Source organism: Taudactylus pleione, unplaced genomic scaffold (assembly GCF_031769625.1).
Source record: "Taudactylus pleione unplaced genomic scaffold, aTauple2 ptg000977l, whole genome shotgun sequence".
Taxonomy (NCBI): Eukaryota; Metazoa; Chordata; class Amphibia; order Anura; family Myobatrachidae; genus Taudactylus; species Taudactylus pleione.
The window spans coordinates 275,365-299,415 of record NW_028285378.1 but is presented as its reverse complement, the minus strand read 5'-3'; the positions used below and the strand labels follow the sequence as shown (position 1 = coordinate 299,415).

Sequence of the window (24,051 nt, the reverse complement as noted above, 5' to 3'; positions counted from 1 at the left end):
AATAATTAAAATAAACAAAAACCATTGACTGAGAAGGTGTGTTCAAACTTTTGACTGGTACTGAGATAGTTTAATATATATATATATATATATATATATATATATATATATATAACTATTTGTGAGGTCTGTCACATACTGTTGTGTGTTGCACTGTGCCATATTTAGGCAGCAGGTCCTTGCAGCATACCCAAGCATAAAACAGGACCAGTATATTGCTACCCTGCTAGTATTAGTACATTCTCGTGGTTGCATTGTACCCAGTACCATATTGTGTATTGTCTTACTCTGCAGAGATGTCCAACAAGGGTAATGAACACATTGCTACACCCATTCTGCAATGCAGATTATGTACTGCAGGTTTCAGTGAGGAGAATTTGGTTCGAGATCGGTTGTGTGTGAGGTGTTCTAATCCACCAGGTAGCTCAAATCCCCTGACATCAGTACAGGAGTCCCATTAGGTGGTCTTTTCTCAGAAGTGGGCTGTCTAGCGGCCCACATCTGAGTAACCTCCTATGGTGTTACCACAGCAGCCTGTCATTCCCTCGCAGGGACTACCACTAATTATGCAGACCCCTCTTATGTCACAGAAAGCTGTCATTCCCACACCGGGATTACCACAGGGTATACCTCCACCAGGGGTGGATGTTATTAATTCCTACATATGTATACACCCTAAATGTCGCTATTTAGCGTTATAAGTCGCACAAGAAATGATTGCTTTCCAGACTTTGATCGTGGTTCCAAAGCACAAAAAGATATTATTCACCAAAAAGCAGATAGTTACACACTGTGTTCTAAAATACAATTAGCGCAACAGTTTATACATAAACAAGGTACAGTCAACACATTACGCAGGCGCTCTGGATCCAGATTTCCAGCATCAAAGGTGAAGCCTCCATCAACAGAAAGAATATGATGACTCCCTACTGAATATAGAGCACCTAAATATATACCCTTACAGACAGTAGGCGATACAATAGAAACGAGTTGGCATAATCCTATTGGTTCTTCTTCTTGGTTCTTGTCTTGTCATAGGTCAGTTGGTGCAATGGTAGTTCAGCCCTCCAATGGCTCTTTGTGTGTGTTTTAACTAATCAATAGACACTACATACAAAGTACATTCTAACACTTAATTCTCTATAATCCATAACTTGCAGACGCATGTTGCGATCTCCTTGCCGATGGAACCAGAGATCTGCAAATAATATGTGGTTCAGAATAGCACCAAACACGATGTGGCTACTACATACTAAACCTTAGATATCAAATACATGCGTTTTATAACATTATACAATAACGAATAAACCTAATATTAGTCTTTATACTAAGGAACCTTTTAGGAAATTTGTGTAAGAGGATATTGCGTAAAGTTGCTAATATGCGCGGTGCGTTTATGTGTAGAGTGCTTTGATAAACATCGCAACTGTGCGCTGTGCGTCTTGTATATTTATATGTTTTATTTAATGTGTGTATGCATGTAAGTCTATGTGTGTGTTATGTAATTTAGGGTATTTGTAATGGATTAATATGTTAGCCATTTCTAACATATTTAAACATCCAAGCATTGCCTGGACCAATTCTAAGGTGTAAATGGAAGTTTTATTTCTAAACAGGGGGGAGAGAGACCCACAGCTGCTTGTAGGTGCCACATAGTCTCGTAGCCTGGGGCAGGCTATTCTTCACTTAATTAGGATGTAGATGTTAGTTCCTATGAACCAAAACAGCATCGGACAATAGGCACACAACTGCCAAATGACTTGCAGGTCCATGACAGTAATTCGGAACTTTACATTTAGACCACTTCTTTTGAGCATACTAGTGTCACGGGCAGGGTATTTCAGCATGGCGCTAGGTCATTGTGGGGCGGGCTGTCTGGTGGCGGAGCTGGTGTCTGGCGGGGGCTTTGGCTGCGCGCGTTGTTGTGCGGGCCTGTTGTCACTCTGCGCTTTATTTACTGCCACATTATATGTCTACTCTAGCACTTATTAAAAATCCTAGTTTTATTTTCAAATCTGCTTCTGTGATCGCTCCTGCTACCACCCCGGGTCCACAAACAACCCAGAACATAACAGTTTGCACTGGCCACATGGAGCCGGCCACGGATCAGGAGTCAGGAGTGGATTTGTTCCGGTGCATTTCTGGTCATTTAGAGAATCTGGAAAACATGCAGTATCAGATGGCTCAATTTCTGCAAGAGATGTCCAAGCGACAGGATAGTTTGCAAACTTCCTTTTCTACCCCTGGAGTACCAGCATCTACATCCGCTTTAGCGTCTGGGAATACAGGAGGCAGATCATCTCCTCGCTTACATCTTCCTTTACCAAATAAATTTGACGGCAACCCTAAACCCTGCCGAGGATTCCTAAATCAGTGTGACATACATTTTACCCTGCAGCCTGACAACTTTCTAACTGCAAGAACTAAAGTGGCTTATATAGTCTCTCTGTTATCCGGCCAGGCCTTGGAATGGGCTTCCCCACTCTGGGAGCGCTCAGATCCGCTGCTGGATAATTACGCAGGCTTTTGTGATTTTCGATGAACCTGGGCGTACTGTATCAGCATCATCAAACATCATGACACTGAGACAAGGAGTCCGTCCTGTCAGTCAATATGCCGTGCAATTTCAAATTTTAGCATCAGAGCTCAAATGGAATGAGGAAGCCCTCACCTCGGCCTTCTGGCATGGGTTGTCAGACCGACTAAAGGATGATCTAGTCACTCGAGAGCTTCCTACTAATCTGAACGACATGATTTCGTTGTGTATCAAAGTTGACCTATGCTTCAGGGAACGTCAGGCTGAAAAAAACAGAACTGACCGGCAAAGGTCATTTACCCCCTCCATTTCTACCCGTCCCATTCCTTCCCCTACTGAAGAGGAGCCTATGCAGGTGAATCATACACACCTCTCCAAAGAAGAACGTCAGAGAAGAATGCAAAAGAACCTCTGTCTGTACTGCGGAGAGTCCGGTCACCTGCTGATCTCCTGCCCCCGTAAACCGGGAAATGACAAATCCTAACTGATCCTGGAGACATCAAGTTAGGAGTTATGAGCCCGTCTCCAAAAATTAAAGATTTCACGATTACCCTAGCTTTGGATCTTAAACCCAAACCTGTCTTTGCTGCTGCTCTACTTGACTCGGGAGCAGCCGGAAATTTCATAACGTCTAGTTTCATAGATAAATTTCAGATTCCTTGTTTGTCTCTCAATCATGCCATCTCTCTGACCTCTATAGATGGATGCCCTCTAACTAACGGGAAAATCATTTATGGCCCGGAATTAAGGAAGCAGCTTCTCACTTGGGCACATTCCTCTCGCTTCGCAAGGCACTCAGGCACTCGGAAGACCTTGGAGTTCCTGAAAAGACACTATTGGTGGCCTTCTATGAAGGCAGATATAATGGAGTTCATCTCTTCCTGCTCCTCCTGTGCCCAGCATAAATCATCACGACAAGCTCCAGCTGGGGAATTGCTTCCATTACCTACTCCATCACGTCCATGGACGCATCTCTCCATGGATTTCGTCACAGACCTGCCAGTCTCTCAAGGTTTCAACACTATCTGGGTTGTAATAGACCGATTTTCTAAGGTGGTCCACTATATACCGTTGAAGAAGTTACCTTCTGCCCCTGACCTGGCACAGTTGTTTGTCCAACACATATTTCGTCTACATGGCCTTCCTGCTGAAATTGTCTCTGACCGTGGTGTGCAGTTTACTGCAAAATTCTGGAGGGCTTTGTGTTCTGTTCTTCAAGTGAAGTTAAACTTTTCCACGGCCTACCATCCGCAAAGCAACGGCTCCACCGAGAGAGTTAATCAAGATCTAGAGACTTTCTTTCTAAGAATTTTTATGTCATCTTCCCAGGACAATTGGGCTGCCTTGCTGCCGTGGGCTGAATTTGCACATAATGCTTCCTACCACTCGTCAACTAACCAAACGCCATTTCAGGTTGTATATGGCCTTCATCCTCGTGTTCCCGAATTCCGAAGCCTGCCTGTTTTCGATGTTTCGGCCGTGGAGGACACGGTGCGGAATTTTGCTGCCATCTGGACTCAAGTACGGCCTGATTTGTTGAAGGCATCCTCTCGCTATAAGACCCAGGCCGATAGAAAGCGTAGAATAGTTCCACTCATGCAAGTTGGAAGCCAGGTCTGGTTATCCACCCGGAACCTTCGTCTGAGGGTTCCTTCTATGAAATTTGCACCACGCTTCATTGGTCCCTTCTCCATAACAGAAGTCATTAATCCAGTGGCCTATCGCCTACAGTTACCCCCATACCTAAAAATCCCTAATTCCTTCCATATTTCCTTATTGAAGCCCCTGGTCCTGAATAAATTCCATAGTGCTCTACCTGCTTCTCCTCGAGTCCAGACGGAGAGAGGAGTTGAGTTTGAGGTCGCCCAGATCTTGGACTCTCATCTACGCAGAGGTCATCTACAGTATTTGCTGGACTGGAAAGGTTACGGTCCAGAGGAACGTTGCTGGACCGATGCTCGTGATGTCCACACTCCCACGCTCATCAGGAGATTCCATTCTGCCCATCCGGAGAAGCCTGGTGAGTGTCCTGAGGCCACCCCAAAAGGGGGGGGTACTGTCACGGCCAGGGTATTTCAGCATGGCGCTAGGCGAGTGTTACCTGTGAGGTCATTGTGAGGCGGGCTGTCTGGTGGCGGAGCTGGTGTCTGGCGGGGGGCTTTGGCTGCGCGCGTTGTTGTGCGGGCCTGTTGTCACTCTGCACTGGTAAGGCCTGGCGGCATCTCCGTTCTGTTTGGCATGGGCGCCGCCATCTTGTCTTCTGGCCATGTGATGCGGCTGGCCAATCCTGGTGAGTCACATGTTCCCTCTGGCCAGTAACAGCACGGCATGGGGTATTTAGGAAGGGTCAGTGCCTTCCTTCTTTGCCAGTGCAACGTGTATCTCAGCCTAGCTGAGAGGGAGTTCTCTGTGCTTATCCTGTTCCTGTGAATTCGCTGTCTGCCAGTCTGCCTGTCAGCTCCTAGCTCCCACTGGACTACCCTGCTTCCTCCATCACCCTTGCCCATACCTGAGTGCCTGAGCCTGCTGACATCCTGCGCTTCAGTTCACTACCTGCATACCTGGCTTGATTGTTTTCAGTTCACTACCTGCAAACCTGGTTTGATTATTTTCAGTTTCACTACCTGCACACCTGGACAGCTCTAATTGTTTCTACTTGGACATTAACCCTTTTACTCCCACCACAGAACTCTTGTGCACATTTATATATTCCTGGACTTTTATTTACTGCCACATTATATGTCTACTCTAGTACTTATTAAAAATCCTAGTTTTATTTTCAAATCTGCTTCTGTGATCGCTCCTGCTACCACCCCGGGTCCACAAACAACCCAGAACATAACAACTAGTCTCTGTGTACATTGTAATTAATTTGTTACAGGCGTTACTGTATTAGCATGCGGAGTCTCTCAAAACATATGCAAACACCCACAGACATACACACCAAACCTGTTTTTCCACACTAAACCTTGTATTTGTGCGCGTCAGAAATGCGCTGAGACAGAGCAGCGTCCAAGCAATTCGTCATCAGACCATAGACGACTAAATCGTTCAGATAAAAATTTGCACGATGATCATAACCAATTATTTGATTTCGACAATGTTATCTCTACTTCATTGCAGAGACTGGCAGCTTCCTCTACGGCCATTCAAACCATGTTGCAGTGAGAAACCTGTGTGGCCAGTTAAGCATCCTGTGTTGTCATCTCAATAAACAGCTATCAGAGTCTGAGATGTCATCTGATGACGGAGAAGTGGCTGACGCCTCTAATCCAGACTCCCCTTTGCAAGATGCGGAGACTAAGTCAAGGATTAATATTCCTGCCTTGGTGCGTGCGGTCAGATCTGTATTGGTTATAGAAGATGACAAGCCAGTCCCTAAATCGAAACACCCTCTGTTTAAACAGATTGAGGTGACTTCGGCAGTATTCCCTCTGTCAGATCAGCTAGTGGATCACATGGCTGCTGCCTGGCAATCGCCTGGTAAGAGATATCAACCTCAAAAACGTTTGGCCTCATGTTACCCATTTCCTGAGGCTAATTGTAAAAAGTGGGAATCGCCCCTGCAGTGGATTCCCATGTTACATGATAGATTAGAAGTGCAACGTTACCTATGCCTTCCATTACTTCCTTGAAAGATCCTACAGATGGCAAAGTGGAAACTTGCCTGAAATCAATATACTCTCTTTCAGGAGCTGTTGCCCGCCTGTCCATGGCTATCTCCTGGATATCTAAGGCTATAGAGACTTGGGCCGATGCACTTGAGGACTCTTTCCCCTTGGAAGCTTCGGAGAATCAGGTGTCACTGGTTGGCCACATCTGGGATGCGGCTGCATATATCGATGAGGCTGCTCTGGATGCTAGTCTACTGACCTCCAGGGTCTCGGCCGTGGCCATGTCTACTCGCCGTTTCCTGTGGCTGCGCTCTTGGAGCGCAGGTGCCAATTCTAACTAAGGCCTTACCCTATAATGGGGAGATTTTGTTTGGTCCAAACCTGGACAAGATTGTTGGCAAAATCAAAATCTGCGTTTCTGCCTCCAGCATCCGCTCCTTCAAAGTCTCAATCCTCCTCCTTTAGGTCCTGTCGTCCCCAAGAAAATTCAAAGGGCAGTCCTTTCCTAGACAGTCCACTGCCAAGAAGGCCACCAAGCCTAAGAATTAGGCCTGGAGCACAAGATGTACTGCCTCCAAACCAGAGGATAAACCCTCAGCCTGGCGGGACGGGCTTCCCTCTGGGGGACCCCAGAGTGGGAGGCTGACTTCTTCAGTTCGCCCAGTGCTGATGTCACACCACCAAGTATGCTTGGGCAAGAGAAGTGGTCTCTCAGGGGTACGCCCTCTCATTTCTTTGAAGACCTCCCCACCAGTTTTTCTGCACAGGTCCTCCTTCGGACAAGAACAAGGCCTTGCAGATCCAGAAAGCCATATGATCCTTGCTGCAAGCAAGGTCCACTATCTCAACGACAGACTTGTTATTATTCTACTCTCTTTCGGGCTCAGAAACTGAATGGGTCTCATCGGCCTATCCTCAAGTCTCTGAACAAATTCCTCAGGGTGCCCAGGTTCAGGATGGAACCCTTACGCTCCATCATACTACCTATGGAACCTGGGGATTATATGGTCTCACTGGACATTCAGGATGCATACCTACATGTTACCATAATGCCTTCTCACCAGCGTTATCTACAGGTTGCTATACTGGTGGGCCATCTGCGGAGTCAGGGTATCCGGCTACTACCATATCTGGATGACCTCCTCTTTTTGGCGAGTTCTCCAGAAGTGCTTCGCCACCACTTGCAACTGACAATTGCTTTTCTACAGGCGCACGGGTCGTTAACCAATTGGAAAAAGTCCACCCTAATTCCCTCACAGAGGATGGTTCATTTGGGGGCCTTTCTAGTTTCTCACCAGCAGAGAATCTTTCTGACTCCAGAAAAAATCTCCACGCTACAGCATTGAGTATGCAGATGCCTTCACAGTCGCCGGTTGTCAGTCCACTCGGAGATGCAGGTTCTAGGATCCATGGTGTCCATTTTCGACATGGTGGAATATGCTCAGTTTAATTCCAGACCACTGCAGGGGCTGATCCTCTCCAGATGGAGTGGATTACCCCATTGGATCAGGGCTCAGACGTTGGTGCTCTCTCCAGAGGTGCGCCTGTCTCTGTCCTGGTGGCTACTGATGTCTCATCTAACCAAGTGTCGCCCCTTTTGGGTCCCAGACTGGACACTCCTAACAATGGACGCCAGTCTCCGAGGCTGGAGTGCAGTGACCGGTCCACACTCCTTTCAGGGCCGGTGGACAACGGTCGAGGCATCCCTGCCTATCAGCATATTGGAACTTCAGGCTGTGTACAGGGTCCTCATGATGGCAAAGCACATTCTTCACGGAAACCTATTCAGGTTCAGTCCGACAACGCAACCACAGTGGCTTACATGAACCATCAAGGAGGCACTCGAAGTCGGGCAGCAATGACAGAAGTGTCATGCATTCTGACATGGGCAGAATCTCATCTCCCGGCCATTTCGGCAGTGTTAATTTGAGTTCTCAATTGGGAAGCGGACTTCCTCAGCCGTCACGACGTGCATCCAGGGGAATGGTGTCTTCACCAAGAGGTGTTTCAACTCCTAGTGGATAAATGGGGTCTCCCAGAGGTGGACCTCATGGACTCCCAACACAATCGCAAGTTACCAGTGTAGGGGTCCAGAACAACAGATGCCGAAGCACGCTTGGTGAACGCTCTGTCAGTGAAATGGACCTTCCGGTTTGCATACCTATTTCCTCCAGTCTCCCTGCTTCCTCTGGTTCTTTGGAAGTTCGAGCAAGATGGAGGCACTGTCCTGCTGGTGGCTCCAGCTTGGCCCAGACGTCATTGGTACTCAGATCTTCAGAGTCTCTCCATCGACACTCCATTCCTGCTGCCTCAATGTCCGGAACCTGTTGTCTCAGGGTCCTTGCCTTTACCCGGACCTGGATCGTCTTGTCTTTGACGGGGTGGCTCTTGAGACATCCCTCCTAAGGTCCAAAGTATTCTCTAGCTCTGTCATCAACACGATGCTTAGAGTGCGTAAGCCTGCTTCTGCCAGGAGTGTGGCATACATATTTCCGGTGGTGTCGTACTAGAGATTATGACCCTCAGGTGTTTCAGATTTCCAGAGTCCTGGCATTCCTTTAAGATGGATTGGGCCTCAGCCTACGCCTGGCCTCGTTTGAAAGTGCATGTCTCTGCACTGTCAGTGTAGTTCCAACGTAAAATTGCTCTGCTCCCGGATATCCACACCTTCCTCCAGGGTGTCCTCCGGATTCAACCTCCCTTTGTCCCCCCAGTGGCTCATTGGGATTTGGCAGTAGTTCTTCGGGCCCTCCAGAGTCCTCCATTTGAACCACTAGATTCGGTGGAACTTAAGTGGTTAACAGCTAAGACTCTTTTTCTTCTGGCTATTGCATCTGCCAGGAGGGTGTCAGAATTGGGAGCGCTCTACTGATCTTTCACCAGGACAGGGCTGTGCTTCACAATCTCCCTGAGTTCCTTCCTAAAGTTGTTAAAAGTTTCCATATTAATCAGGAGAGTATAGTACAGGCCTTTCAATCACCAGACCTCTCGGCAGGTGAGGCCTCCTTGGATGTGGTTCGCACCCTCAGGATTTATGTGGACCATACCAGTTCCCTTCGGAAATCAGACTACATATTCGTGCTCTATAGATTTCACAAGAAGGGATTGCCAGCCAACAAACAAACATTGGCTAGATGGCTTCGTATGACTATTCAGAAGCTTATACACAGGCGGATCTGCATGTTCCAACTTCTGTTAATGCTCATTCTACTGTGGGTCCCTCATGGGCAGCTCACAGTGGCACCTCGACTGTTCAGCCCTTTCTAAGTTTCTATGCCTTTTGATACCTTTGCCTCTCAGGATGCTTCCTTTGGGCGCTTGATTCTCCTCTCGGTGCAGGAGCGTCCGCACCCTTAAAAGGAGTGCTTTGGGACATCCCCAAGTTCTCCCTGTGGAGCCTATGGACCCTGAAGAAGAAAATGATTTATGGTAAATTCTTACCTTTGTTAACTCCCTTTCTTCGAAGTCCATAGGGTCCACAGGGCATCCGCCCTGACGCACCTGGCTTCATATGGGCTATCTTGCTGGTCACCAGTTTCCCGTCTCCTTCTCTGTTAGAGTGTGTTTCTTGAGTGTACCAGTCTTCCTTCTCTCTTATCCTCCTCTTGCCTTTGGCTTATTACCAACTGAGGTGCCTCTGGCTCAGGGGCGGGGTATAGAGTGAGTGGACCAATGCATCCTGGGAGCTGAAAGCTTTTAACTGTGTGGTGCCCAGATTCAGTTCCATCATCTACACCCTAAAGTCTCCCTGTGGACTCTATGGACTTCAAAGAAAGAAAGCTAACAAAGGTAAGTTTTTACCATAACTCATTTTCTTCTTCAGGGTCCTCTTTTACACTCCCCACACAATTCTCACCCCCGCACCTCTTACTGCCTGCTTCCCTCTCTCATACTCTGCCCCACTCACTGATTCCCTCTCTCACCCCCAGAACTGCAGCTGCATTGTGTGCAGATGTGTCCCGCTGGGGTCACATCTCTAAACTGTGGCAGAGCACCGGGTCCCGTCCCGGCAGCACTGCAGCTTAAACTAGACATCGGCGGCCTTTTCAATTTGGCACCTGCTGCAAGACAAATGCGGCTTGCGGACCGCTAACTTATTAGAAGAAACTTGGCTGATGGCCGTGGCTCGTGTCTGGCCCCAAATTCAAAAGTCAGCCGCTTCTTTTGATTGGTTGATGGCCTGCGAGCCAGGATTGGCTCACGGCAAGTGTCAAGTTTAAATTGCAGTGTCACTGGGACCCTGCTGTTCCAGTGCTGGGATCCCATACTTGATCCCAGCATCGGGACACTTCTACACTGCGGCAAAAAATTAAGTGGCGTCGGGAAGTGGCAGTATTTCATACCGCCGTATACTGCCCCCACTTTGAGCACTGATTGAAGCTCCATAATTGCTACAGTCACCGGTTGCATACATGGTTATGTCCCTTTTTATAGGCATCATCAGCTTTGTCCAATAGAAAGGGTTTTTGGTCACAAAATTGCCTTTCAGTTGGTAGTCTTTTATTTGGGCAATTTTTACCACCTGTTTCTGATTGGCTTTAGAATCCATTTAGTAAATCCAGGGTTTCCATACTTGTACTGGTTAAAACATTGATAGTGTTCAATTATATTCTAAAGTCTGAATTTTTTTCGGATTCTCATCGTTTTTGCCATTAGTAAATCTGCAGTTTGCAAAACCAATGGAAAAATTACGAAAGGCAGCTTTGTAAATTTACCCCATGGTCAGAGATCACAAGTGCGTACAGATTGATCCGTCTGTCGCCGGGCCACACAATCTGTGAAAGGGCCGTGACCATGCAATTGCACATAACTTTTCTAACGACGACTTCCGTGTTCATCCGCAGTGTGCGGCCAGAGATGGGACGTTTGTTTCAACTGGATCTTTTGCACCCAGCGTGGGGCTTGTAAGTTGCAATACTAATGATGACTTCTGCGGCAGTGGATGTAAGAACAGTGGGTGGGATAGGCCTTCACATGCAGTCGCTCAGATTTTTACTATACAAAGGAGGATTTCCAGCATTACCATATTTTAGTAAGCAGACATCCAGGGCCAGACGGTAAAATGGGCACCTTATAATCACTATCAATAGCATATTGTTAATATAATATTACACAAAGTCATACACCTCTTAATTTAATGCTAACAGGTGGCGACTAGGGACTCTGTGCTTTTCTAACTTGGTGCATGATTTCTTAGCATATGTCACTGATTTTAAATCAGGCTGAACTGTTACAACGGAAATTACGGTGCAGATTTATGAAGCGCTATGTTGCTGTCATGTGGGACTTGGAGCTAATTGCTTATAGTAATTCCCCAATACAATAGCACATCTCGCTTCTTGTGATTTGTCGACATGTTTAATGTTTAAGATATTTAAGCAGTATTGTTGAAATGTTGCTTATTACACTAAATCCAACAATATCCGATTGCGTTTAGATTCAATAATAATATTTTTGTCAGGTACTTTAATATCTTTTTTCCTGTGAAAATATAACAACGGTTCCCAGGCAGTGGCAGTCAGGATGGAGTTTGAGATACTGTCACCGAGTCTTTTTGTAATGCTCCCTCTGATTTGTTAATGGGGCCCAGGAGTTCAGTGTCTGGGAAGCGCATTTTATGGACATGTCTGTCTAAGTCTTTAGTTAATCAGTGGATGTTTTAGTGGTCCTTTTCCCTGTGTTCTATCGATCATTGCGTCGTACTGTTTACAGCTGGTTGGAAGACTATAAAGGATTTATCGCTTATTTATTGTGAAGAGTAGTAATCCAAAATCTGTTAACATCTAAACGGCCCTGCTAGTAAATCAACGTCTGTGCTAACATAAATGCTGTCATTAAGTGCAGTCTCTGCGGCGACAATAAATTTGGGGTGTTTTTGTTTTCTGTTTTAAGTTTCCTTTGTTGGTAATGTTCCTGCTGGGAATTTGCAGTAATACTGCAGCTTAGTAAAGCAAAGAGCAAATCATAGTGACAGTTACAGAAAGACAAGTCCGCAGGACACCGTGATAATGGTGGAGCTCAGCAGTAGCGCATGGAGGAATGGCTGTATTGAGAATTGGAGGGAAAGGGGATTCATGGGATGTAAATAACTCCTTATTTTACTCCTTTCAAAAGAAAAGTGATTTAAGGGGAGTGCTTACAGGTGGATTAGTCACTGGCTGTCATATTAACAGATCCCCACCACCATCCATATTATGGATGGTATCCCGAATACCTCTTCTTTTTTTTGGGAGGGGGGGGGCGTTGGGGAAGCAGAATTTTAGGGGTCAAGTGGGGACTTGTGGTGGTGACACAGCCAAATCATCCATTATGTAACCTGGGCTCCCGTCAAGGACTGTGTGGCCTCTGAAGGGCCGGATTACCTAACCCATTTTTAGATTTGGGGGGGGGGGGGGTTTGACAAATGGTGGTGGGATGGGACTATATAACAATATGTTGCTTGAGGGGGTGATGTACCAAGCAATGAAAAGAGTGGAGAAGTTGCCCGTAGCATCCTTTTTATAGATTGTACTTGATAAATTCTACATTGACGCTGATTGGTTGATATGGTCAACTCCTCTACTTCACTACTCATTTCACTACTTGATACATCACCCCCTTGACACCTAGGTCTTGTTATGTTATATCAGGGGTGAAAGGACACTGCCTAGGGAAGAGGTAGGACAGTGTAAAAGACATGTTTTGTTGCCCAGCATGGTAAATTCTGGCTACATGTTTATGTTCTAACACCTGTCTTTTTCTGCAGCTATGAAGCCTTTCACACCAAATGAAGCTAAAGACATGGTTCTCAGTCTAAACCGACCAGCTGTCTTCTATAATATGGTTCATGACTGGCCAGTGTCTCGCTGGAACATGACCTACCTGTCCGAGCTGTTACAGGAAAGGAAACTAAGGTTCAGAATTGGAAAGAAGGAACTGGACACAGGTGATCTATTAAGTTACAATATTTAACATTTTACATTCATTTGTTATGTAGCTATTGTGTAAATTTCTGCTATCAGTTACTTTAGGTTCCCGAAGGCTTCTTTTGAATCCATATATTTTTAATATTGGTAATAGATCTGTTTAAAAAAAATAATCAGTAATGGGCAACACGGTGGCACTGTGAAAGTGTTGAGATCCTTACATACTGTGTGTGTGTAATATATATATATATATATATATCTGTGAATTTTATAAAATGTATAGGAACATATTGTATCTTTTTTTTTTCCCCTGTAAAGTGGCGTAAAACGTGTCATTAGGTGTGAAAGTAATCCCCCTAAATAGCATATATTCTCTCCTTATGCATTTAATTTTACATTAGATTAACTTATTACAGTAGAATCTCTGAGCCGCATGAGCCAGCAGTCCTATTATCTGCAGATAGGGAGAAACAAAGCACATATCATTTATTTATTCTACTTCTGTTCATGAATCTCAGAGATATCCTAGCAGGGCTCAGATGTCGCATTACAGAACTATTTTTGTGGTTTTCGACTTCTTTAAAAGCTCTGTAGTCTCTGCTGAGTAACGTTGTTTTTTAGTAGACACATAAGTATACTTCATGGGTATTCTTGAGCAGTACTGACGTTGCTTCTTGCCGTCAAATTCTATAACGTCTAACAGATTTCTCAAACAAGACCACACCAGTGTTTGTATCACACATTTGTATAGAGAGTTAATGGCTTTTTCCTTTTATCAAATACCACTAGACAGGGCCAGTTGTAGACATTTGGAGCTCAGGGCGAAAAGTTCCCAGTTGCCCCACCATCCCCCAACCCCTCCCCCCCCCCCCCCCCCCCAAAAAAAAAAAGTTTTATAGTTGGCATTCCTTGGGTGCACTTCCGGAAAGGGGGCGTGACTGATTGGGGAGGGGGTGTGTCCTTGCCGAACGCCCCCAATTCATCAGACTTTGGGGCGTGCCCAGCACTTACGGAGGTGCTGTGTTTCCCCCAAGCTCTCCCCACATGGTGAATAATTGCCATGCGCAATAAAGCGCCTTACACAGTATGACTTATGGAGGGTACACACGGTCAGATTTGGAGACGATCAGATAATGATAACTATCGTTATGTGATTGTCCTGCATATGCTGGATGTTCGAAATCGAACATCCAGCAACATGCACCAACCCCCCATCGTCTATAACGATCCCTATAGTAAACAGGCTAACCTGGAAGATATCGACCAGGTTGGCCTGCATGTACGGGCAATGGTCGATATCGACCATCCGTGCCCACGCATCGACCATCGTTTAGTCGTTTGAAGGGGCCAGAAACTGGTCGATTTGAACGATAACGATATATCGTTCAAATCGACCAGGGAAATCTGACCATGTATATGCACCATTACACAGATCTCGGAACCTCCTCTTGGGCGGGGACCAATTCTGAATATCTCCAGCCTCCACTGCCAGCAGCAGCTCTTCTAGCAGCAGCACGGCAACTGCTGCTAGGGATGGAAGCTGGAGACTAACAGAAACGTCCCCAGACAGCAGCAGGGCCGGCAATAAAAATCTTTGGGCCGAGTACAGTAATGTTTCTTGGGGCCCTCATCCAGGGCCGGCACAACCCGCTCAGAAGAGCCTGCACTGCAGGGAAGCACCAGACTGGAGAGGCGCTCTCCCTGCAGCTGCTGCTGAGTCAGACTTTGCTGCTGCCGCTGTGCCTGTCACACTGTATGAGCGGCAGCCTACTGCACCTCACCCAGTCCCACCCCTTGCTGTTCCCCCTCCTGGCTGGATCCCCCCTCCCCTCATGGGATATACATATGTGTGCAATGCATGAGACATATCATGTAACAAGATACCCAACTCCTACCCTGCACATGCCTGTGTATAAGGGATGTCTATACAGTAATGACATTAATGTACCGTAATCTCCACATCTAATGCAGACTCTGCTGGGAAAGTTTATCGCAAAAACGTTTTGACCCCAAACAAATGTGGAATAATAGCAGTAATTCTGCTGCAGAAAATGTCTCGTGTCCTACACACGTCTAACTACATACAGTATTGCAGCTGACATGTAAGCATGTTTCTGATGTGTACAAAGGACAGGACCTATGTGTACTGGTCCCATGACTGACCGCCTGGATACAAACTCTTATGTACATCAGATTTACATGTCTGATAAAGAGCAACACGTGTGGGTGTGTGTGTGTGTGTGTATATGTATCAAGTCCAGCACAATATGGTAAGCCAGCCCTGTGCCGCCACCGTGTAAGGGGCACTACTAATGTGGGTATTGTGTGTAAAGGGTATTATTACTATGCGCATTGTGTATAAGGGGTTCTACTATGTGCTGTAACATAAAGAAACGACACTACTGTATGGTGTAATGTGAATCAGGGGCACTATGGGTCTCATTCAGACCCGCTTGCAAGCGGGTTGCTGTTGAGGCACTGCGCATGCGCATACCCGGATCGAGAGAGAAATTCTCTCGCTACGGGGCTTACTACAAAAGGGGCGGCTGTCGATGGTGATCGACAGCTCGCACCGTTTTATAGGCGGTGTGGGGGGGTGGCTTGCCAAACGGAGGCGTTCTTGAAGGAGGTATTGTGCCACCTTAATCCGGCTCTGGGTAAGGCACAGTGGTAACGGTACTGCTTTTGAACCTTATGAATATCCCTGCCTATACCTTCTAATATCCTTCCTATAAACCTCTAAGGATGACGCTATTTTGCGTACGCAGTCATACAGTAAATAAAGACTCCAGACCTAGAACCTGTGGTTCCAAAGCACAAAGTATTATTCAAGTAAAAGTACAGCAGTTACATGCTATGATCCTCATATAATCTTTAGCACAAAGAAATTATACAGACCCAAGTACAGTTATACATACGCAGCGCTTTCTGGTCCAGATCAGCATTCAGCATGAAGACTAGGAACCCAGGGTCAGAGCACACATATTTATACCCCCCAGAAATAAACAACACAATAGATAAGTTTGTTGCTAATACCATTGGTCCTAAAGGAGAGGGCATATGTTACAAGGCATTTAACAGGTTGGTTCAAATAGACACAGTCCAGCCTCTAACAACACACTCGCAGCTGCACACAGAATATAGGCATGCCACATATCATTGTAATTGGCAGAAGCTGCTTGTGTGTCCTATGCACATCACGATGTGACTAAGACGCATTTGAAGGTAAAAAGTCTCACACACACACATATGTATGTGTGTGTGTATGTATATATATATATATATTTATATTATATTATATAATATAATACACACACACGCAAAAGTATTCGATTCGGATGCCTGGCCATTACACTAACAGGGACTGTAGTGACATTGTATTCGAATACATAAGCTTTAATATGGAGTTCGGCCCCTTTTGCAGCTATAACAGTTTACACCCTTCTTGGCAAGCTTTCCAGAAGATTTAGGAGTGTTTTTGTTGGAATTTGTGCCCATTCATTCTGTAGAGCATTTATGAGGTCAGGCACTGATGTAGGACGAGAAGGCCTGGCTTGCAATCTCTGTTCCAGTTCATCCCAAAGGTGCTCGATAGGGTTGAGGTCAGGGCTCTGTGCGGGCCAGTCAAGTTCTTCCACACCGAACTCATGAAACAATGTTTTTATAGTCCTTGCTTTGTGCACTGGGGCAGTCGTGTTGGAATAGAATAGGGCCTTCCCCAACTGTTGCCACAAAGTTAGAAGCATAGCATTGTCCAAAATGTCTTGGCATGCTGAAGCATTAAGATTGCGCTTCACTGGAGATAAGGGGCCTAGCCCAAACCCTGAAAAGCAGCCCCATACCATTATCCCTCCTCCACCAAACTTCACACTTGGCACAATGCAGTCAGGCAGGTAACTTTCTCCCGGGATCCGCCAAACCCAGACTCTCCTATCTGACTGCCAAACCGAGAAGCATGATTCGTCACTCCACAGAACACGTTTCCACTGCTCCACAGTCCAGTGTCAGTGTGTTTTACACCATTCCGTCCGACGCTTGGCATTGGACTTGGTAATGTGAGGCTTGCATGCAGCTGCTCGGCCATGGAAACCCATTCCACTAAGCTACCGCCGCACAGTTTTTGTGCTTACATTAATTCCAGTGGAAGTTTAGAAGTCTTCAGTTATGGAATCAGCAGAGCGTTGGCGACTTTTACGCACCATGAGCTTAGCAGTCGTTGACCACGCTCTGTGATTTTACATGGTCTTCCGCTTTGTGGCTGAGTTGCTGTTTTTCCTAAACGCTTCCACTTTCTAATAATATCACTTACAGGTGACCGTTGAATATCCAGCAGGGATGAAATTTCATGAACCGTCTTATTGCAAAGGTGGCATCATATCACAGTACCACGCTTGAAATCGCTGAGCTCTTCAGAACGACCCATTTTGTATCACAAATGTACGCAAATGGAGACTGTATGGCTAGGTGCTTGATTTTATACACCTGTGGCAATAGGTCTGACTGAAACACGTGTGTGTGTGTATTTATAAATATATTGATACACACACACACACATATATATAAAATGTGTATGTGTGTGTGTGTATATATATATATATATATATATATATAAGTCCAATGGTTCGGCACTCCAGTAGTAAGATAATATAGCCCTCCTGCCCTCCGCAAGTATGGATGCACAACAAAAGAAGAGGCAGCGGCACTGAGGGTCTTAAGCAAAATAACGTGTATTGTCACCAACGTTTCAGGGCTAAGATGCCCTTTTGTCAAGATAAGATTAATTTACCTTGACAAAAGGGCATCTTAGCCCTGAAACATTGGTGACAATACACGTTATTTTGCTTAAGACCCTCAGTGCCGCTGCCTCTTCTTTTGTTGTGTGTGTGTGTGTGTGTTTGTGTGTGTGTATATATATATATATATATATATATACTATATATATTTTTTGTTTTTTTTATATTACTATATGAGAGTGAGGGCTGAGCAACAGGTGTCTCTGAAAAACAATGTCTGTGAATCTGGATTCTGATTTCTCCTCCAGGCTATGAATGAACCTTTTGTGTCTGAGCTATCCAACAACGAAGTGATGTCCATGTACTGATGTAGATCATCGAGTGCTCTACTAACTGTAGGGAGAACAGACTGGGCTAACGATTGCTCACCTCGTGAAATTCCTGTGATGGGGTGTCAGCTCCTGTGATCACTGCAGGTCATGGCTGAGAGCTGACAGCTCCTAGGAGGTTCTGTGTTTATTCTCCCACAGCCTCTAACAGTGCAGAGATCTGAGGATGCAAGAAAACTGAGCTCTTAAGAATATCATGCATGTTCCTTCAAATCACAATTAATCTTTTCATTGTTCGAAAAACTTAGAAGATAACAAAAAAACTCTCGCACACTGAAGAAAAACAGTTGCAGAGTTCACTTTTGAGTAAAACCAATATTTAGCATCATTTAGTTTGCACTTTGGGAGTATTGTGCTCTGAAATTTTGTGTTAATGCTTTTATTCTTACCCAGTTTTTTTATTTGCATATCTTCCTTTTAGGATTGAAAATGCTGTATAGTTTGAGATTTGTATTAAACTCTAAAAACATAAAGGTCCATTTGAATTCATTGATTTATTTATAATCTGTCAACACTTATTACATATATAATATCTGCACACTGTCGTTATATATATATATATATATATATATATATATATATATACACATGAAAGAAAGTTGCTCAGAAATGTCGCTGATTACAGTAGCTTTCACTTAAGATAAGTCTGAATTATATATATTGCTTTACAATTGGGAAGAAAACAGTAGTGCGTGACAGACAAACAAACAGGTTAGAGGGCCCTGCTCGCAAGCGTACAGTTTATAGTGAAATAAGAATTTGATACACAAGGATAAATGCTACATCTTGCAAAATGGTACAGCCAAATTGCAGAGGTTAGGTCAGTGGTTCAGTAAGTTAATAAGCTTATCTGAAGAGTTTAAAGCCGGGTAAACACTAGACAACAGCTAGCAGGGGTCATGCTGCCAAATGCAGCATGGCCTTCCATCTGTTGCTGCTGGCATCGGCAAGTGCATTCACACCGGCACCCTGCCGGGTCCCATCGTTAACAAGGTCGGTACACACTAGACATCGTTTAGTGTGTACCCGGCTTAAGATTTCAGGGAACACTGGATGGTTTGGAATCTACGAAAAAGTAATGTTATGCAAGGGAGGGCATAGTGGGTACAGCCTTAAACAGGTACTTTAACCGTGAATGGGAGTAGGTAATAAGTGTTGATGAGAAATGCAGATCTTGTGTAGAGTATTTTATATTGAATTTGGATAAATACAGGCAACAAATGTAGGGGTTGAGAAAGGGGAGCAGCACCAGAAGAAGGTTTTGCAAGGCAGATCAGTGTAACCGCTACATTCAGAACAGATTGTAGGGGTGAAAGTGTGTTTAGGGGAAGACTAGTAAGGAGGTTATTGCAGTACTTTATCCTGGAGATAATGATTACATGAATTCAAGTTTTTGCAGTGTATTGTGTGAGATATGTGCATATTCTGAATACATATGGGCAGGTTCGGACTTATGGGAAACGAGTGGATCAGAGTCCCAGCTCGGGGCTTCCTGCCTAGTTCAGATCCCAAAACGAGGCAAAACGTCATCTTCCCGGCATCCAGTGGTGTAACTAGGGCAGGGCGAGCGGGGTGCGTGCCCTGGGCGCCGTTGGACCGGTGGCGCGGGGGGGGCGCCGCCGGCCACGGTACCGGCCTGCCCGCCCTAGTTAGCCAGTGTAGCGCCGACCGCAATGAGTGCGGTCTGCGCTACACATTTACACAGGACCGGCGCTAGGCTTCCTGCGCCGGTCCTGTGCTGCACGCCTGAGCCCATTCCCTCCCCCTGAGCGCTTGCCCAATAGCGCCAGGAGGCGGGCTCAGGCTGTGCATAACACACGCATTGCCGCCAGCGCCGGCGGCGATGCGTGTGTTAAACAGCAGCCAATGAGAGTCAGATAGACTCTCATTGACTGCTGCAGCACCCACTGCAAGAGCCGGACTTCCGTCCGGCTCCTGCAGTGGGTAATGGGAATGACGTCATGACGTCTGTCCCATAATGCTGAGCGCACCAGCCCGGGCGGGAGTGGTGTCGCGAGCAGGACCAGGACCAGGAGCAGAGATTCAGGTAAGTATATTTTTATATATATATATATATATATATATATATTTTTTTTTTTTTTTTAACCTATCTGCACAACGGGGGAGGGGGGTGGCTACTACTGGGGGGATCTCTACTGGGGGAGGGGTGGCTACTACTGGGGGGACCTCTACTGGGGGAGGGGTGGCTACTACTGGGGGGACCTCTACTGGGGGAGGGGTGGCTACTACTGGGGGGGACCTCTACTGGGGGAGGGGTGGCTACTACTGGGGGCGTCATTGGGAGAACCTACTCTACTGGGGACTACTACTTGGGGGGGAACTACCACTGGGGGCATTATAGGAAGGGCCACTACAGGGGGCACTGGATAGGGGGGATCACTACAGGGTGCCTGCATAAGGGGACCACTACTGGGAAAACTTTTTTTTGGGGGGGACTACTGCTGGGGGCACTATATAAAGGGCACTGCATAAGGGGATACCGCTGCTGGGCGCACTGCATTGTGGGGACTGCTACTGGGGGCACTGCATAAGGGGGAACACTACGTGGGGCACTGCATTTGGGGGGGCCACTACTGGGGGTACTGAGTAAGGGGAACTAATTGGGGGCTGTATAAGGGGGACCACTACTGGGGATACTGTATAAGGGGCACTACTATGGGCCTGCATAAGAGGGACCACAACTGCATACTGGGGGTACTGTATAAGGGGTACTACTGGGGTTAAGGTGCATATGGATAGGAATGTTCAGCGTGAAAATAAAGGGGTGTGTCATGTTGACACGCCCCATTTTTAAGTGACCATGCCCATTTTTTTCCCGCGCGCGCCTTCGACGAGCGCACATCTCGGGTTGTTGTGGGGGGCTCCCTTTTCAAATGTGCCCTGGGCTCCAAATACCCTAGTTACGCCACTGCCGGCATCTGATCTTGTGTGTTTTGGATTGCATATAAAAGTCCCTCCTTCGTGATCGGGCGCCCTATCACACAGGAGGGGGTGTGGGCTTGTGGGCTGGAGCAGTGAGGCTCTAAACAAACAAAAAAAAGCTTTAGCAAGCTATAAGGGTGCCATTAGGGTGTCATTAGCAACATTAGGTTAGAAGGAGATAGCTTTAGGTCCTAGGAGTTTAATAGATCTGGAGAGTGCAGACAGGAGTAGGTGTCTGTAGTCATCAATGTCACTGATATCAGCACACTCACAAACAGGTTACCTACTGAGATTGTATTACCTACTGAGATTGTATTTTGTCTTTTGTTTGTTAAAGTGACCCTGCACCTTTTTTTTTCTGCAAATGCTTATTGCTTATCTGTCTAATATTATTATTATTATTATTACATTTTATTTATAGGGCGCCACAAGAGGACCGCAGCGCCGTACATACAGTAAAGGGTACACAGAACATTACATTACAATACAGTAACCAACTTATATACAGAGCACAAGTATAAATTAGTAACACAATTCTCCATACACAATACAGCTGGGAAGGTGAAGGCTGTCATAGAAGTGCTAGAGAAGAAGGCTGTGAGATAGTGGGGAGGAGGACCCTGCTCCTAGGAGCTTACAATCTAGGGGAGAGGGGAGACGGACAGATGACATGAGGCAAGAGTGTGTAGAGGGGGACCTGAGTGCAGGAAGTAGGCGAGGTAGAGATGGCTGAGGCAGGAGGGACAGAGACTTGGTGACGGTTATGTGGTGCAAGGGTATGCTTTGATGAACAGGTGGGTTTTCAGTGCACGTTTGAAGCTCTGCAAGGTCGGGGAGAACCTAATCGAGCGAGGGAGCTCATTCCAGTGAAGGAGGGCTGCACAAGCAAAATCTTGGATACGTGCATGAGATGAAGTAACCAGGGTGGAGGAGAGGTAACAGTCATTGGCAGACCGAAGTGAGCGGGAGGGAGTATGTAAGGAAATGAGGTTTGAGATGTAGGGAGCAGTAGAGTTAGAGAGGGCCTTGTATGTGAAGGTGAGGAGTTTGAAGAGGATTCTGTGGGGGAATGGGAGCCAGTGCAGGTTTTGGCAGAGGGCAGAAGTGGAACGGCGGGAGAGGAATATAAGTCTAGCTGCCGCATTGAGAACAGACTGGAGGGGAGCAAGATGGCAACGTGGAAGGCCAGTAAGGAGAAGGTTGCAGTAGCCAAGCCGAGAAATGATTAGTGAATGAATAATCAGTTTGGTAGCATTCTGGGAGAGGAAAGGCCTAATACGAGCGATGTTGCGTAGCTGGAGCCGACAGGATTGAACCAGAGATTGAATGTGGGGTGTGAAGGAGAGGGTGGAGTCAAGGGTGACACCCAAGCAGCAAAGTTGGGGGACAGGGGAGATGATTGTGTTGTCAACAGTGATAGCGAGATTGGTTGGAGTGGAGACTCTATTAGGGGGAAAGATGATGAGTTCGGTTTTGTCCATGTTGAGCTTCAGAGAGGGCTCGGACATCCAGGAAGAGATGGCGGAGAGGCAACTGGTTACCTGAGAGAGGACAGAAGGGGAGAGTTCCGGAGAGTAGAAGTATAGTTGTGTGTCATCGGCATAGAGGTGGTATTGGAGGCCAAAGGAGCTGATGAGTTCTCCTAGTTTAGAAGTGTACAGGGAGAAGAGCAGTGGGCGCAGGACAGAACCCTGTGGGACACCAACGGGAAGGGTGGAAGTGGGGGAGGTGGAGCCGGAGGAAGACACAGAGAAGGAGCGGTTGGTGAGGTAAGAAGTGAACCAGGCATGGACGGTGTTAGAGATCCCAAAGGTCTGAAGGGTACGAAGGAGGAGAGTATGATCCACGGTGTCAAAGGCTGCAGAGAGGTCCAGGAGAATGAGCAGAGAGAAGTGGCCCCTGGATTTGGCTGCAAGCAGGTCATTGGTGACTTTGGCCAGGGCAGTTTCAGTGGAGTGACGATGGCGAATGCCAGATTGGAAAGGATCAAGGATGGAGTTGTCAGAGAGATAGCTGGTGATGCGGCTATAGACAAGCCTCTCAAGTAGTTTGGACGCAAAAGGGAGAAGAGAAATAGGGCGGTAATTGGCAGGTGAGGACTGGTCGAGGTTGGTTTTTTTAAGAATAGGTGTGACAAGAGCATGTTTGAACGATGAGGGAAAGATGCCGGTGGAGAGAGATAAGTTGAAAAGGTGAGCAAGGTGGGAGCAGGCAGTGGAGGAGAGGGAGCGTAGAAGGCGAGAAGGGAGAGGGTCAAGGGGGCAGGTGGAAGGGGGAGAGGACAAGATGAGGGAGTGGACCTCATCACCCGTGGTGGGGCTGAAGGAGCACAAGATGGGGTGGCCGGGAGGTGCGGATGGTGGGGGAGGTGGGTTGGCAGCAGGGAGATTGGAGGATATACTGTGACGAATTGCCTCAATTTTGGAAGAGAAGAAGGAGGCAAAGTCAAATGCAGTGAAGGAGGATGGAAGGGGTGGAGGTGGGGGGCGGAGGAGGGTGTTGAACGTACCAAAGAGGCGGTGGGGATTGGAGGACTGAGAAGAGATGAGCGACTGGAAGAAGGATTGCTTGGCGAGGGAGAGGACCGAGCTGTAGGAAGAGAGGACAAACTTGAAGTGAAGGAAGTCCGCCAAGGAGCGAGATTTCCTCCAGAGGCGCTCGGCTGTGCGCGAGCATTTTTGGAGAAACCGGGTCAGTTTGGAGTGCCAGGGCTGGGGTTTGGACTGACGGATGGGGACAGAGGAGGAGGGGGCAACAGAGTCAAGTGCAGAAATGAGGGTGATGTTGTAGAAGGAGGCTGCCTGGTTAGGGCAGGCCATGGTTGATAGATGAGAAAGGAGAGTATCAAGTGAGGAAGACAGGACAGCAGGGTCGAGAGACTCAAGATTGCGTCTGGTGATGGTGGCTTTGGGTGAGGGGAGGAGTGGAGGA

At 46.7% G+C, this 24,051-nt stretch overlaps 1 protein-coding gene across 1 annotated transcript in view; it reads left to right on the top strand.

The window, feature by feature from the left end:
- Positions 1 to 24,051, top strand: part of HSPBAP1 (HSPB1 associated protein 1) — a 170,011-nt gene that overhangs the window by 66,430 nt on the left and 79,530 nt on the right. Inside the window, exon 2 of the mRNA XM_088460746.1 lies at positions 12,896 to 13,075. Within this exon, the coding sequence (XP_088316872.1) occupies positions 12,898 to 13,075 (178 nt within the window). The 5' untranslated portion in view covers positions 12,896 to 12,897. The remainder of the gene's footprint in view (positions 1 to 12,895; positions 13,076 to 24,051) is intronic.